General features: G+C 40.5%; 1 protein-coding gene across 2 annotated transcripts; it reads right to left on the reverse strand.

Annotated features, from left to right (window-relative positions):
• Positions 1 to 729: 729 nt before the first annotated feature.
• Positions 730 to 16,085, reverse strand: RNF32 (ring finger protein 32). Of its 2 annotated transcripts, XM_065832222.2 has the most exons (9): positions 16,000 to 16,085; positions 14,921 to 14,982; positions 14,130 to 14,400; positions 9,794 to 9,936; positions 8,022 to 8,054; positions 7,449 to 7,573; positions 7,110 to 7,218; positions 2,101 to 2,259; positions 730 to 1,745 (listed from the first exon to the last, which is right to left on the reverse strand). In XM_065832222.2, the coding sequence occupies exons 2-9, from the start codon at positions 14,942 to 14,944 to the stop codon at positions 1,503 to 1,505; spliced, it is 1,107 nt and encodes a 368-aa protein (XP_065688294.1). In that variant the 5' UTR covers positions 14,945 to 14,982; positions 16,000 to 16,085; the 3' UTR covers positions 730 to 1,502. The 2 variants fall into 2 exon arrangements, with proteins under 2 accessions (XP_065688294.1, XP_071661422.1); XM_071805321.1 differs by lacking the exon at positions 8,022 to 8,054.
• Positions 16,086 to 17,903: the final 1,818 nt, after the last annotated feature.

Genomic DNA, 17,903 nt, shown 5'->3' on the forward strand with positions numbered 1-17,903 from the left:
GTATCCAACTATTCACTTGTATCTACATGAGCACTTTGGGATATGGCTTCTAAATGTTTGTTGTATCTTAACCCCAAGCGTGGCTGTTGCTTCCCCCTCCTACCCCCATACATACGTTTGATATTCCGCGTCATGGGATGAAGCTCCTTTCATGAGCAACGCTGTATTTTGCATTCCTATTGTATTCAGTGATTGCATGGATATATGTAGCAGGGCACTTGGCTTTGATCTTAATATATTTCTTTTCCCATCAACATAAAGAGAGATTCCTTCCCTAGTTAGAAATATTCTTCTATTTCGAAAATGTTAATATTTATTCATTCATTTGCACTGGATCTGATTTTTACAACTAGATTCCATTAAAACAGTCCTGTCATTACAGCGGGTCCTCTGACAAATTGCCAAGAGCTCACGTAAGTTTGAATTTGCAGAGAGATGGAAATGCTTTAGTCATTGCATAGATACGTGCTGTTAACTTTCAGTACTGTGAGGCCACCAGCCTGTTCCTCAGTGAGAGAGTAACGTGCTTGTTCAGCCCGTTTATCATAGAGTCATAGAACAGTTTGGGTTAATAAAACTAGGACAGGTTGGAAGGAACCTCCAAAGCTCATCCAGTGCCACCCCTGCCATGAGCAGGGACATCTTCACCAGCTCAGGTTGCTCAGAGCCCTGTCCAGCCTGGCCTGGGATGTCTCCAGGGATGGGGCATCCACCACCTCTCTGGGAACCTGGGCCAGTGCTTCACCACCCTCAGTTGAAGTTATTGCCTTTTTATGCAAAATTAATTTTCTTGTTACCTTGATATGTTTCTGCTTCATTTTGTTTCAGCTTCTGGCTTTTGTCTTTTTATGTGCTCACACTTTTCTTATAAGCTATCTGTGGTGACCTTAGTTTCAGCAATGCACAGCTGGAAAGTCATAATCATGTTTTATTTCTCTTGAAAGTAGTCGGTGCTTACTGGTTCCATGGTTCTCTCTAAAATGATCCTGCATCTTCGAGGGCCACTTATATCTACCCACAGCGCTCTGGAGCAGGAGAAGCAGCAGCCAGGGTTCTAGTTAGTAAATGTGGCTGAAGGAAAACGGGGGAAAAAAGGTTTCTTGCTACAACTACCAGTTGCAGCACTATCAGCCTTTGTGAGTGGGAACCTGTGCCGCAATGAATCAGGTGTAAAAACCCAGGTGAGGGGTGGCAACGGGTACTGCTGAGGGAGCACAAGGCATGAAACAGCCCTGGCTCATCTTTGGGAAAGGGAAATGATACCAGAGGAAGGTGGGAGTGACAGAGGGAGGAAAATTAAAAATGCTGGAAAACCAAAGGTGAAACTGAATATAAAAGCGAAGCAAGAGCACCCTTCTAGGTTTTATTTCTCTAAATACAAGGTGACTACCATTGTCCATATAAAATAATTTGGTTTTAGAAGTTCTGGATCTGAAAAATCTCCCACGTACGCGTGGTGCCCGCTGCATTTGACAAGGTAGTTCATTATGAGTTATATATTATCAACATTTAAGGATTTTCTTTTGATAATATGAGCGACATAACGGACAAAGATGTCGCTCCCCCAAGGAAAACTCTTCAAATGCTTGAAGACATGTATGATGAAACAAATGTGAACAAGAAAGCAGAACAGTCTGTCGTGAAACAGACTGTTTGCAGTTACCAGGAGAGAGACCGGCGGGCTGGACTGCAGGACTGAGCGGCATGATGCAGATGGGACAGTCAGAGATCTCTTGCCGAAATGCCTGAGGAAAAAGAAACAAACCAACCTGTAGTGACACAATGGAAGGTAAATATATCAGCAATATGCCAATCCAAATGTTATGACTGTAATTACTTTGACAAACTATTAACACTTTGATTCTCAATTTTTCCTATAACCTCTTTGGGCTCTTTAACTGAGTAGAAAAGCAATGCTGCTGAGGTAAATCTCTCAACTGTAAAAACTTTTTAATAGTTCTGATTTGCAACAGATGGACTAAAATTTAAGAAAACAGAAAACACTGAATTGTGCTGAAAAGACCGCCATGCCTCAAAAGAGCATAAAAGAGCTTAAAAATGCAAAACTACTTTAAAAACAAACAAACAAAGCCAACCCACCTGTATCTGGATCTTCTCCCAGTCAGCTTCACTTATTACTATTTCTTCCAATTGCTCAAACACATCTCGACTTGCAGCTATAGAAGAATCTATCTCAGAAAAAAATTCATCTAGGTTGATGTCATAAGAACTCAGCAGTCGATTGCTGATCTCTTGAACCTGAAGAAAAGAATTATCTGCTGTCAGGCTTGGAGTTCCTCATAGGCAGTCTGCATGGGGACGAATTGTGACTGGACAAGTGGGCCTGATTAGGTGCATCATCTATGGAACCTCATTCCCGTTTGCAGCTGGTGTCCAGCGCTGGCTTAGAGGTCAAAAGTGTCAGGTCCCCAGCATGCCCTGATGGACCATTGTCCTTCAGACAGAACACGGGACTTTGGTCCCTTTCCCAAGAGAGAGGGACTGCTCTGAACCCCTACGGGTGCAGCTCAGAGGCTGCTGATGTATCAACTTAACTTAAAAAAGAATAATAATAAACCAAATAAAAATCCCCCTAGGGCCTTCGTATAGCATGTGTATCTAAATCACGATGGGCTAGGAAAAGCAGCAACCTCTTCTGTACTCTGTGAGAATTCTGCGTCTAGCAAAGAGCAGATGGGTGAACTTGTGCTCCCCTCATGACTGTTCACTGACAAAACAGAAAAAAGAATCTGATTCTGTCCCATGTAAACATGCACACTGACCTTCATTGGTATGTGTAAAACAAAAAAACCCAAACAAATAAGAATCCCACCACAGGCCTCCTTCAATATTTACACTTTGTGGTCTCCAAACAGTCCCAAGCGATGACACTGTGGGCTTCCTCAATAAGGTATGAAACACTAATGTACCATGACTCAATCAAGTTAAGTCTGTAACATTTTAATGTGATTATGTGTTTAACTAAGTAGTGACAGTCCTAGTAAGCTTTATCTGAATTTGTCACCCAGGTTCTAGAACTGAATCTACTCCACATTGCAATTTTAGCTGCTTGTAGCGATTTAATTTTGAAATCTGACTTCAGGAAGAACAGGGTAAGATTACACCTAAACCTTGACTAATTCATGGTTTCTGTTCAACAACAAGTAAAGGTTGATACATTTCAAAAGACTTTTGGTTCTGATTTATGCTTGGTCTTGAGTTCTACTGGTATGAAACTTGAATCACTAAGTGATCCTGAAACTCCTCTCATGATGCTCCTTGATCAGAAACTGTAAAAATTGAGGAAAACTTCTTCTGCCCGAGACAGTGATCTGTTAAGTTCCCCTGCTGCTAAGATACTATCTGCTTTGAGCTACTCCTGTCTTTCCCGCAGTATGACCTGACCCAACCCATACCCATCAATCAGCAAATTAAAACTCTAAAGATAGGAAGAAAAAAAAGTGCAACTGAAATTTATCCCCAAACTCATGCTAACAGGCAAATCAGTGCAAACTATCAATGTGAGCAGGAAAGAAATAAACATTTTATATAAATTGCTAATGTGTTATAGGATTTAAATATTAAATCCTGCTGTGTTTTAATGCATAGTGCTGAATGACCTTTTTTCCTCTGGACAACTGAAACTGATTAATTGAATTTATGTCTGAAGAGCACCATACCTCTATATTTTATGTCTGTGATTTTTTAACACTTGAACAGAATGGCCCAAACTGAGTATTTGAAATAGTCTCTCAGTATGCAAAACTACATCAGTCATCTGTACAGCAGCACAAGACTGATAAAATAAAAGGATGAAACAAAGCCCTGAGGTGAACTTTGTCCACAGGGAAGCCTTTTTAAGTGATCCAGTGTCAGCAAATTGCTTACTAATGTGTTGACTTATGGCAGCCCTCAAAAGTAAAATGAAAAGGCTGGAATTTACAGCGTATCAATGAATCAGTTGATAAGCTTTTACTGGTTTAATATCCTCCTAGTTTTGCTGCTTGGAGCCACTTCAAGCTAGCAACAGAATGTTTACCATCTCCATGTGATAAAGTCAAACGGCTAAACAAATTCCAGGACCATTATACTGTTTGGTGAGATTTAAATTAAAGAAATCATGTGGAGGGGGGAGGAAGAAACTAAAGTCAACTCCATCGTTTCACAAGGACTTACCTTGCTTCCTAAATGACAGCAAGATTTTTAGCAAAGCTAGAGATAATGCAAGGCATTTGAAAAGATTTAATTGCACTAATAAAGGACTACACCACAATTAAATGACATACAAGAGTGGCGCTTATAGGAAGGATCAAAGAAATTCACTACCTAACACGCTGAAGCAACACCCTACTTTCTGTGCAAAGCAGCGCTAAAAAGTAGCCTGCTTTGGTTGCAGTGACCTTCCTTATCTCCTTTGATCGAAATTATTAAAAATTTTAATGATAGGTGTAATACGGGCTACTGCAGTGTCCCGAAACAAGTAATATGTGTCCTGCCTGGTACTAATATTTCAGACCTTGCTTTTCATTTTGTGATATTTATCTAAGAGTATGAAACTTAATGTTTAACCTTTGTGATCCTTTCAGAGAAGGCACGGTTATTAAAAATCAGATCTGATTTTCCAATTGTGATGCCGTTTGCTTATGCTAATGTTTAGGGAGTGACATTCTAAAAGCACAGCGCAAGTTTGAAAGGCAAAACGTATTTTAGAAAAGCTTTTTAGCATCTCTTGTGGAAAAATTTCTTTAGTGTTTTCATTAACCAACACTTAAAAGCATAAGAGCAAACAACATGAAAACTCATCTACAATTCCCACGTGAAAGCTACTAAGAAAAATAAGTATATATCCTTTAATCATAATTGGTACTGAATCCATTTAAACCTGGCTAATCCATATAAGAAGACTTTATAAATTTATTCTAGCTGAAGGTGAAAAAGTAGTGCCCATTTTGTTCCCTGCAAAACCCTGAGGTGTTAGATGGGAGAAACATTTTCTAGTGCTGGGGCTACATATGGAAACTACGTTACATGAGGACCTTCCCATTGCTGATAATCTTGTAATGAAATCTGACCATTCTGTGGGTAACCTGGTAGACAGCTACTGTAGTCACCTGAAGTCCCATGAGATAAATTTGAACGAATGATGCTCAGCTGCAACTTTTAGCACATTTAGAAGCTGCCTTCAACTTCCCTTTGCTGAGCCCCTGGTTATAGCTAAGGGAAAGAAGCATACGACTGCTTCCCCAGTCTTCCAGGCAGAAAAATCAAGGGGTTTCTGGTGTCTGTTCTCATCACGCTGCTTGAGGCCAGTCACAATCCAGCAAAGGATTCCCTTCTTCCAAATGTCAGTGTTTGTGCACTGTCAGGTGTAACGCTGCCTTTCCTCAGCTACCTTTTGGCTAGCAGGTGGAGGGAGGTGATTCTGCCCCTCTGCTCCGGTGAGACCCCCTCTGGAGCCCTCAGCACAGGACAGACATGGACCTGTTGGAGAGGGGCCAGAGGAGGCCACCAAGATGATCGCAGGCTGGAACAGCTCTGCTGGGAGAACAGGCTGAGAGAGTTGGGGTGTTCAGCCTGGAGAAGAGAAGGCTCCGTGGAGACCTTATTGTGGCCTTTCAGTACTTAAAAGGGGCTGATAAGATGGGGACAAACTTTTTAGAAAGTCCTGTTTTGACCGGACAAGGGGTGATGGTTTAAACCAAAGGAGGGGAGATTCAGGCTGGACATGAGGAAGAAAGTTTTTACACTGAGGGTGGTGAAACACTGGCCCAGGTTGCCCAGAGAGGTGGTGGATGCCCCATCCCTGGAGGCATCCCAGGCCAGGCTGGACAGGGCTCTGAGCAACCTGAGCTGGGTGAAGATGTCCCCGCTCATGGCAGGGGGGTTACACTAGATGAGTTTGGAGGTCCTTTCCAAGTCAAACTAGTCTACAATTTCGTATTCATTTTTTCTGTTACAGGGCAGGACTTTGCATGGGTTACAAAGGAAGCACAGCAACCGGCAAGCTGTCCCAACATTAAGGCTCAGAACCGTATTTCCTCTCTGGTACCAGTTTTGTTGCAACATTTTGCAAGATCACATCCAGGGTACCAATCTCACTATCATACATAAATGCATAACATAGCAAGGGAGAGGTCTTTGCCTCCAAAGCTCTCCTCTAACAGGATATAACCAAATAAGTGTGAGAAATAATGAGAAAGTAACAAGCCTTTTATACAAGCACTCTCCTGTTTAACTAAAACAGTGATTTAAAAAACCCCAAACCACCTATTTAAATCTTGGTTTAAATCTATCACTGATGTAGCTTGCAACCTGGGTATGAGTATTTACGGAGTTGCATGCACTAGCTACCTTGAATAGTCATCTTGTGTGGATTTGTCCATCCTTGTTAGCCAGCCGGTTCGGTAACCTGGACTGGAAGATGGCATCTGGTGCTCCTGGAGGGAGCAGAACCAAACTGCATCAGAGCACTTTTTGTTATTCAAAAGCTGAGATGGGCTGGCCATGACTAAACTGGGAGAAGACTGGAAGCTGGTGAAGAAGGACTTGAGGATGGCACAGGGATTCTGCAGCAGCTGTGGGTTTAGAGGCAAGCAGGATCATTGCAAAACGCTTGCACCTGATCTGGCCTCATTTCTATGGGGTCAGGACCCCAGTTTATTGCAGTTGGACTTATATCTGAGCAGAAGTTAGAGAAAGGCAAAGCTATGGAATGGAACTATCCAGTTTGGTGTTCAGAGAGGGAACAAGGACAGTGAAAAGAAGTAATGATTGTTTATGGCTATCTTTGTTTCTCCCCTCTATATGGTTCTATAGGGAACTAGTTATTTTGCTTTACCAAAACCAGAAGAGAAATACGGAGCCTTACATAAAGCCCCACTATTGCTGGCCTAGGCAAAAGGCAGACCTTAAAATTAAGCATTTAAATTATTTTCCTTACTTTACATTGTGAAGAGGATGGAACAAACAAACTAACAAAACAACCAAGTGCCTCCAGTGCTGCCTGTTTGATATGAATAAGAAGGAACAAATGAAGAGGTAGAGAACAGATATTCAGGAGTTTTGATTTAAGGGAGCTGAATTAGATCAAAGAAGCAAATGCAACATACCTTTTGCTCAAGGAACTGCTTTCTTAATTTGCTATCTTTAGGAGGCACTGTTCTTCTCAAGTTTTTATACCATTTTCTAACAATATATCCCCTCCAGGAAGCTTGAATTCTGTAATACACAATTTTACCCAATAAGAGGAAAATAAAATGTATATGTTTTTACTCTTCATACGAAACAATCATTTTACACCTGTTTCTTTTTTTTTGTACTTTGACTTTTGTAGTGCACTCATTCTGTCTGGTTTCTTGTAATATTACAGTTTTAACACATTTATTTGGAACATTATTTAGAAATAAATATTGTCCAGTGACAACACCTGTAGCAGAAGCAAGGCTTACCTAATAGCGCACTTTATTTTAAACAAGCGTGCCCCATCATGGATTACTCTGGTCTGATACTGCTCTTTTCTACACATCGGACAACACTTTCTACCTGTGCATTTTTCAAAGGCTTTCAGGCATGCCTGCAAAAATAATTGCCATTACTTACAATATATTTCATATCATCAGAACAGATAAAACAGGATAGATGGCAGAATGCAAAAACAGTTTATTAACCAATCCATGAACACTATGCAAGAAGCATATTTTTATAGCTAAAATATCAAGAGAATTTTGTAAATCTCATATATTCACATGAAATTTCATTAATTAAACTACTCCCACTTAGTATACAAATGTATAGCTCAGGTACAAACTGTGTTTTCCCATATGGTTTATTAAAATGGTAATAAAATGGAATAAAGTACCTCATCATAAAATAGCCTTAAATTATATTTCTTACCATAAAAATCTGGAATCAAAATTACTGTTCAAGATGACTACATTTAATTCATTAAGATATTCACTTCAGTAGTTTAATTAAAATACTCATCATTATGTGCTTGAATAGTTGTATGAAAATGTACTCACTTTATGGAATACATGGGAACATGAAAGCAGCACCTGTTTTTCAAAGGAAAACGAAAATCAAATCCAACCTGACTTTAAGCCATTCTAAAAGCTGAAACGCAAAAAACGCTGACAAGAAAAATTCTGACTGCCTGAGAGGTCATCAGTTTCTTTCTGTTACTACTGCAGTCTTTCCAGTGAAAATAAAATTAGCCTTCTGTAGAAATTACTTAATATATTACACCTTAAACCAATAAGTGAATTTTGTATTAAAAACACATGGTGCAGCAGAAAGTAGGAAATGCCAACTGCGATTGACTGGAGGAAAAGGTTATAAACAAGTACTTAAAATCAAAGCTGATTATTTCTTTTTCACCGCTTCCCCACAGAGATGTTAAATTTCAAGAAGTGATATACATCAAATTCAGCATTTCATACACACATACAAAAAAAAAAAAAAAAGAAAAGAGAAAGCATGTTCACAGGCTACAAGAAAACTTCACCTTTATCTGACCTAAATTCCCACCAAATGCTGACGATCTCCATCCTGACAAAAGATACAGAGTTGGACAAAAAAAGCAGTTGGCTCTCAGAGGAAGGAAAAACTGGGAAAGGAGTGAAAACCAGAACAAGTAGTGTGCACTATTGAACTGGCAGACACAAAAGGATTAATGGCTGGCAGCCAGCTGAAGGGAAAGCTTTCAGATACAGTGGCTTTTTTCCCTTGAGGGAGGAAAGCTAACAGAGCACTAAGGACAAAAAGAATTCCAGAGGTATTTCCCTTTTTGTGCCAAATCTTAAGTAACCTTTTTAATGAGTGCTGTCTTTTGGTCTCTCTTGTCAAGCTTTAGACTTTCAGGGTAGCCAGAAACTGGCAGAATGGTCTTTTGCCAGATCCATCCCACCTGTCCATGGACAATCGTACGCCTTTGGTTAACGTTGACCTAAAAGGAAGCAAATGCCCTGTATCTAAAGTTATTGCAAGACCTTGATTCACATCACAAACTTGGCTGTAAAATGTTTTCACGAAAAATTAAAAGAGGGAACAGTCAGAAAAAAACACCCGAAATGTAGCACGGCAAGAAACTTGCAAGCAGTTGAGCTAATTCTTCTAATTACCACCCTCACCTCTATGAAGCAGCCCTCCTCTTCAATCAGTCACTTGTCCCTTTTGCTTAACATTTTCAAGATGATAGATGAGAGAATCTAATAGAGCATGATGTATTTATGCTTATGCTACACACATGAATTGAATAAAGCCATCAAGGTAAAACGCAAGCATTTCTTCTGATAACCTTAGGAAGTGACTGACTGGCACTGAGAGCACACCTACTTCCATTTTCCAAATAGAAACAACCATGGAACTAAACTGTAAAGTAACAAAAACTGTTTGAAAACAAAATATATCTTAAAATTTATGATTAGTGAATATTCACCATTCTGATGAATGAAGGCTAGCATCATATCTAACAGGAGTTTAAATGAAGCAAAAAATAGCCTATACCTGCTTTGCAGGAACAGATAAAAAGGCTGATGACCTTCTCCTCTACTGTGATAACTTCGGAACTGCACAAGCCCCACCGACCTTTCTCTACCATGTCATGTCCAAATACTTTCAGAGTTGGCCACTCATAGCTGGGTCCAGCGATTAAAAGCCAAATGGTGTCTTAAAGCAGAATCTTTCATTTCTTTCCTTTCTATCTCCAGCTAATGATTTTTAGCAGTAACTCTGGAAGTTTTTTTTTTTTAAATACAATTCTGTGGTCCCCACAATTATACAGTACTACACATACCTGAGGCTGAAGTGCAAATTCTTCCCTGCATATTGCACAAGGCTGTATGGAGTCTCCATGCTGTATGGATCTCTGCTTTATTTTTACCCACTCTTCAGCAGTCAGCGGTGAGGAAGGAGGCTCAACTAGGCCTAATTTCTGAGCTGTAGACAATAACAACAACAAATCACTGAATAAAACCCATTGGCAGGTGCAGACAATGGATGGTCTTCATGTGAAACTCATTGATGATGCACTTATTAAGAACACACAGATACTTCACATAAATCTGTAATCAGACAAACCACTGACAAGCAACATACTTCTTACTATTAGTTAGCTGTTCAGTAATTATCAGAACCTCTTTTACATACAGGATTTATATGAGAAATTTTTAAATGCAAACTTTTATTTGCCAAGTAATTTGAATTTATATCTTTTCACTACCATTATGATAGGGAATATTAAGCAGCCAGTGTAACAATGCACATTAACATAATTTTGTCTGTAAAAACAAAATCTCTGTTAGAATTAATTTGTGAAGGTTTCTGCAACGTTACATTTTTCTATTGTCAAAAATAAACAAAGAGGTATAATAAAAAACAGTTGCTGGTGCAACATACTGAACTGTAATGACACTGTGATGATGCAAGAGATATAAAGAGCATAAAGAAACAAAGAGGAGGGTACAAGACAGCAGCGAGTGTCACTGTGATAGCTGAGCTTCTCGATCTCAACTGATAACTGCGATGTGCCTTGCTGCATGTCCTTGGGAAATCTCAGCCTTCTCAAAAAAGGAATCAGTGCAAATAGTTCAGAGTATTCCCTCCCTCCCCCACAAATGGCAGATAAAATCCAGAGTCAGTATCTCAGTAGTAAAAAAGATGCTAGTAGGTACAGCAAAGAACAGACTTTTGTCATCTTTGAAGACCAGAGGAAGCAGCTTGTGTGGACTGGAGGAGGAATGTCCAAGGTATGTGTAATAAGCCAATAACATGAGTCCATGATGAGGCCTCAATGGTATTTGATAAAACCCAAAAGGAAGAGGGACAGGCAACAGGCAGAACACAAGCTGATGGCACATAGATGAGAGTTTTAGTTCTAAATGGGAAGGAAAGGGTCAACTCTTTCGTTCATAGCAAAATCCTTGCATAAACCAGACATTAATACGCAGCACTTATTTGTTCTGTATAAGCTTTCAAAACTCCATCGCGCAGACTGTGTATCCAAACCCACGATACTACTTAGTCACGAGGAGAAAAACAACCAAAGAAGGCAAATAATGGGGTTTTGGTGATCTACTCGCTCTTATTCTAGGATAGGATTTGTTAATCTTTGAGACAAAAATTCTGCTCCTCAGCTCATCCATCTACAGATGTACATCAATAATAATTTAAAATTTGCATTTAAAATAGCATTGTCTATCAATTTTGGTGCCGAAAAATGCTTTTATCTGGTGCTCCTGATGGTGAAAAATATGAGTGTTAAGAAAAACATGAAGGATCCTGCATTTAGAGTTTAAAAACTAGTTCAGAACATATATTTTGCTTAAAGCTTACACCTGGGAAGTGGTTGAGTCACCATCACAGAAGGTGTTTCAAAGACACATAGGTTCTTAGGGACATGGTTTAGCAGGGGACTTGACAGTTCTATGTTGACAGTTGGACTTAATGATCTTAAAGGTCTTTTCCAGCCAAAATGGTTCTATGATTCTACAAATTGCTGGAATTGGTAGCTGAGTGACAAGCAAGTTTTCCTAACCAGGAGCACTTTCCATCTTGAGCACTCAACTCTTGAAGAGCATACATTGCACAGAACAGTGTTTCTGCTACAGTAGAAGAATCAAGTTATAAAATACATGATAAAAGTTTCAGTAAAAACACACACCAAGTTTATCTGACAGTAAAACCCAAGAGTATAATAGAATGAGTAAGGATACAAGATCCCATTTTGATAGTGCAGTATACACAAGCAGTCTTTACGATGAGAAAATCTGGATAAGCAGGGAGTGAAGAAGAGAGCCATCCAGTCACAACATGAAAGGCAGTATCACAACCTAAAAACTGCCTACCCTTGATTTTCTTCCAAGCACTGTGGTCAGAAACTGTTCCAAGGAAGACAATGAGATGACTTTGTGGAAAGCCCTTTGTATACCCCAGTGGTAAGAAAAAATACTTATTTAAAACTTTCCCAAATGGCTGATTAAAGCTGCAAATAGGAAGAGACTGGCAGCAAAACCTAACTACTAAATAATATAAACCAGACAGGATATTTGTGAGAAACAGGTTATACAGGTGTTTAGATGGGAAGATTTTGTACCACATGGCTGATGAAGGAAAACTGGCAGCAGGACACACAAGAAGGGTTATGTGGTTGAAGCAAAAGGCTCTATGAAGGTATTGTCAAAGCAGCACTTTGATTAAATACAAGCACTGAAAGCCTACATTTATCACAGCTCAAGACATCCAAGAGTTTTCATCCTTATGCATCAAGTTCACAAACCAAACCCATTTACTGACACACCCATTTACAACCGAGTGAGGTATTTATACTAAAATTAACATTAGCAAAGTGATTCCACAAATTAACCTTTAAACTATTATTATTTGATTTTAGGACTTAAGTGCCTATTGAGAAAAGTGTAATGATAGAGGCCTATGAAATTTTGTTTGATTATCCACAAACTCAAGAAGAAAAAGTTGCATTAAATCACACTTTCAAAATTGTTTCACAGCTGTAAGGTTTAAACCACACAATTCTTATTAAGAAGAGGAAGCCAGCCACAAGCATTTTAAAATAATCTGAGACTATAGGTGAAAATACTAATAAACAAAACCCAGAAACAATTGCAATTTTTAAAAATCTTTCAGCACATTCTTTGTAATCACTTGCACAAGCATTCAAATGGGACATTTCAGGCAATGCTGTGATTTAAAGAGAATATACTACGTCTCTCTTATAATTGCAGAGAACATGCTTACACTTGGGCTGCATTTTTTCACCACAACCTTTTAGCTTCCACAATCACTAATTATTTATATTTGCATTAACCTCAGTACCTCTCATTTTTTTCCCTCTCTATCCTATCTTCTTTCAAATTCCTCTTCAAAATGAACCAAAGAAAAAACCCTCCCATCTTTAGAACTCCAAGCATGTAAACATAGTAATATTCACCTTGTCTTACTACCTTTGTCCCATCACTTGTTGTGTATTATCTTAAGTTACCCTCTTAACCTTCAGCTGATTCCAAGAGGCAGATGCCTGTGCTTGTACAGAGCCTCATTGATTTACATGGTTCTCTTTAGAGCTGGGACTACTGTGACAGTTACTGCAGCAAAGGCAACATGATCTGCAGAGAGGCCTAAGGGCATTTGTATGAAGAAGAATAAATAAAACAATATTAATGATGATGGAAGTTTATTATGCTTCGAACTGCAAACTGTTGAGCTGGAAGGTCCTTTAAGAAAAGCCTAATCAAGACAATTGAAAGGACAAGATGTTCATGGCAAGAACACTGTAGAAATCTTTAGAAAAGGGAGATACAAGCCTGAGTCTGGTAGGTGGGAAGCACATTTGGATGCCTGGTCTGATAAGATGCTCCCTGGCTTTGTTTTTTTAAGCAATATTGTCTGTTGCTGCTCTACAACTGTATTATTATAATACTATTTAAAAGTGAGTTTTCTCACCAGGCATCATTCCAAGTCCTCACATCTGTGACTTTTATCTTGTTGCATGTTTGCTTCTAAATTTGAAAAAAAAGGTATCTAACTACAGGTGTTAATTCTTCCCGGGTTTAGCCTCAGGACCATTGTAAAAACAAACCTTTTAAACTTTGAGTAAAGGTGGGTATATATTAATAAAGAATACATTTAATGCAGCACTAGTAAATGTCTCTTTACTGACTAAGTAATAAAACAAACCATTTCAAATAGACTAAAAAAAATCACAACAAAACACTCCCTCAAATAAATACGTCTAAGTCACTGATGCTTGCTTAAGAATATGACCCTCAATATACAAAACATATTAGAAAAGTGTAAGACTTCCCACCTTTTTATGAAGAATTCTTCTTCATCAAGATGCACTAGCTTCTTCATTTTTACCTTCATTGTCACAAGGATAATATTTCTAATGCATTTCAGATATGAAAAGACACTTGCAAGTCACTGATGGCAATTCCATTGTTTAAATGACTGTTTACCTGATGGCATAAGCTGCTGATTTTTTTACAGATTTTAAGACAAGACTTTATGCTGTTTAGCATTAAATTATCTTCCTGAACGGAAAGGTTACCTTCCTCATTTTAGTTTATTTTAAATAAGAAGAAAAATTCACAAATTAGAATATAACAGTTTACCTAATGTTAGCTGCGGAGGACTGGAATCAAGAACATACTCCTTTTCTGCATCTTCCTTGTTTTTGTAGTGAGTGCTCTTTTTTCTTAGTCCAGTATCTACGACTGCTCTGACCATTTCTTTGTTCGCGGGTTTGAAAATGTTCTTGATATTCCTTGTCCTTGATTTAAAAGGATTTGCTAATGAAAGATCCTGGAGCTGATGACTGTGTATTATATGATCCTGTAGAGCAACTGCAGAAACTGCTATTGCCTCTCGTTTGGAGGAGCGGCCCTAAAAAGAAAAAAAGAAGTGGAAAAAAAAAAGTGAATAATTATAGTTATAAATTATTCACTTTTTAAAAATTAAAAGAAATTCTGCTCTTAGCCAATGTTTTTGACTTGTCAAAGGCTTTTACACACATGCAACTCCCGTACTTGAAGCTTAACATACAATTACCATAAGATGAAATTTAAGACTGATGTTTCTGACATATCCTAGTTTTAACTTATAAAAAGTCAAACAAAATATTTGATTTATTATTTATATTAAATAAAATAGCAGTAATTTCAAAGTTTTAATTACCGAGTCCATAATTATTGTATGCAATAAACTCGTTATGGACTATAAAAGTTTGGCATGCCCAAACACATTTTACTTCAATTAAAAACAATCCCAAAGGCTAACCTTGCCTTCCAGAACACTGAATATAAACAAAAATATATTCCTTTTTATACAGGGAATGAGTTTATCTATCTATTCCTCCATTTCTCCCCACCCTTTTGCCTTAGTTTTAAAATATGTGAAATCATACCTTGTAAAAATCCTGATGGTCCATTGATAATTTTTAGTTGATTTTACAAGAGTCATGTGGCTCTACAAACACATGTACAAGAATGTGAATAATATTTCTCAGCAGAAAAGCCCTCATTAATAGCAGAAATAAAACCTACAGTTTCACTCATTTTCTCCTAGGCCTGCCATTTGAGATGGCTTAATATATATTCCAGGCATAAAAGTTACCTCTGGATCCCTAAACACCGTGCCCATCTCCTGTCAGCCTCATCTTCCTCTCAGTGGAATGTCCACACCATACACAGAACAGCTTCAAAATGAGTGGTGGTAATTGCAAATTTCAAGCTGAACCAAGGAAAAAATATGGCTGTAGCAATAAACCCCATTGAACTGTTCTTGCCAGACTAGTTTATTGTAGATAAGGAAGCCTGTGATACAGTGAGCAAGGATGGTTCTATAAGAAAGATGGGGACAGACTTTTTAGCAGGGTCTGATAGGGGAAGGGGTGATGGTTTTAAACCAAAGGAGGGGAGATTCAGGCTGGACATGAGGAAGAAATTTCTTACAATGAGGAGGATGAAACACTGGCCCAGGTTGCCCAGAGAGGTGGTGGATGCCCCATCCCTGGAGACATCCCAGGCCAGGCTGGACAGGGCTCTGAGCAACCTGAGCTGGTGAAGATGTCCCTGCTCATGGCAGGGGGGTTGGACTGGATGAGCTTTGGAGGTCCCTTCCAACCCAGACTATTCTATGATTCTATGATGTTGGCAACCACTGTGTGCTCAAAGCTGCATCCACACTGGCACAACAGCAAAACCTGCGGCAAGGCTCTGTGGTGGGAGGAGGCTGGCAGACGGTGAGGTGCTCCCTTCAAAGCTGTGGCAAACAGGAGCCACTGCTTACAACGCTGTTGTGTTGCTCTGTGTAGTTGCTCCTCCTGCTACCACAGCCAACCCTGTGCCCCCCGAGGACGGGCCCGGGGCTGCCTTCCCCTGCCGGGTGACCGGCCGCGGCCCCTCACACGGGGCAGCGCTGACCCCTCTCCAGCCTCTGCCCGTCGCCCCGTTGCTCTTTTTTACCTCTCGTACGTTTTCTTACCTCACAGACCTCGGCCCCACGGGCCGCCTCACTCAGCCGCCGGAGCCGCCACCTCCCCGCCCCTAGCGGCAGGGCCCGCGTTGCCAGGCAACGCAGCTCCCGGCCCGGCAAGGCGGCGGGCGGGGCTGCTGCGCAGGCGCGGTGGGTGCGCGGGAAGGCGTGGTGGGGAAGGGCGCGCACGGCGGTTGCTCGGAGAGGTGTCGGGTGTCCCTTCTCCTGGCGGGGCACGAGTGGCTGCTCGTAGGGACGTCGGTGCGAATGGCTTGTAGGGGCTTTCCCCGTGCACCGAGGCTGCTCCCTTTCCTCTGTGTCGCAGAGTCACAGACTCGTTGGGGTTGGAAGGGACCTCTCGAGATCATCCAGTCCAACCCACCTGCTAAAGCAGGGTCACACAGGTCACAGAGGAACGTGAGCAGGTGGATTTGAATGTCTCCAGAGAAGGAGACTCCACAACCTCTCTGAGCAGCCTGGTCCAGGGCTCTGGCACCCTCCAAGTAAAGAAGTTTCTCCTCATATTCAGATGGAACCTCCTGTGCTTCAGTCTATGCCCATTGCCCCTCATCCTGTTGTTGGGCACCACTGAAAAGAGTCTGGTCCGTCCTCTTGAGATGCATCCTTGAGATATTTATCAGCATAAATAAGATCCCCTCTCAGCCTTCTGCCCCTCGCTGGTCACTGTTTTCTCCATTAGGCCTGTGTCATAACGTGAAGGTTGGCAGTGCACACTAATGGCAGCCCTCCATGTGCTTTTTGACTAGCAGACTGTTTTTTCACTTGGCATTTTTCAATTTTTAATGTGTATTTTTGACCTCAGGGCCATTTTTAACCTGGTAGGCGGTAAGATGAGAGAGAGGCCCTGTGATTATCGCGTGGAAGGACTTCCCTCAGCAGTGGCCGTTGAGCAGAGCTCTCTGGCTTCTCAAACCTTTCCAGCAGTGGTGGCAGGGATGCGCAGTCTTGGGCCATTTGCTCCAGTAGCTTCCCTGGTGAGCGATGGATGCTGAGCCACTCTGTGTGCTGCATTAGTTGTAGTTGATCTGTGATCACTGGGGATCAGTTTAGTCATGGGTGGCTCTGGCCTGAAACACACCTTTAAGGTGATTATTTCCATAGTTGTGACTACGCCTCTTTCCAAGCATGGCTGGGAGGGGGTTTACTTTTTCTCCTCCATATAACAATGTCAGGGTGGCCCATTTGAAATTATGCACTGGTGGATTTAAATGTTAAAGGAAGCTACATCACTACCATTCTGGATGACCTGTGTTTTTTGGCAATTCTGTTGTCACCATTGAAAGAGAAAAATCTATACCAAGAGAACAGTTGAGTGGTATCCACATGGGTGAAACCAAAGATGCTCGTTAACTAGTGTCCCATCTTTGGCCATGATAAAACGTGCCTGTCTCGGGGGTCTCTGTAAGACCCGGGTCAGGTGCAGTGACAGCTCCTTCAGGACTTTCTGAGCCACAACCCTTGTTTTCAATAACCACGTTGTATTTCTTCCAGATCCAGACCTGTGCAAAGGTACCTTTAGCCTCTAGTAGGAGTGTAGGTTTCCTCTGGCCATTTGCCTGGTTATTCTCACTTGGAGGCCCTGTATTTCCCAAAAGGACAGGTGCAGATGCTGCCTCAAGTCCAGGTGTGCCATTTCTTTAATCTTTTGGGTTTAAATAGGTTGTCAGAGTCCTTCTCATCTGCTACTGGTTTGAGAGATGTGTTTTCTTGTGGAACCGACATTTTCCGAGCAAAAGAAATGAGGCTGTCCTGAGAGTAATCCTTTGAGCAGCATATAAATGGAGTGATTAATCCACTGGATGCACTGCTTGTCTGTAATTATAAATAATTACTTTAGAGTCAAATCTGCAAATGAGAATACCTTTATCTACTGTAGGGGAAGATGTAAAAAA

This window comes from Patagioenas fasciata, chromosome 2 (assembly GCF_037038585.1).
Source record: "Patagioenas fasciata isolate bPatFas1 chromosome 2, bPatFas1.hap1, whole genome shotgun sequence".
Taxonomy (NCBI): Eukaryota; Metazoa; Chordata; class Aves; order Columbiformes; family Columbidae; genus Patagioenas; species Patagioenas fasciata.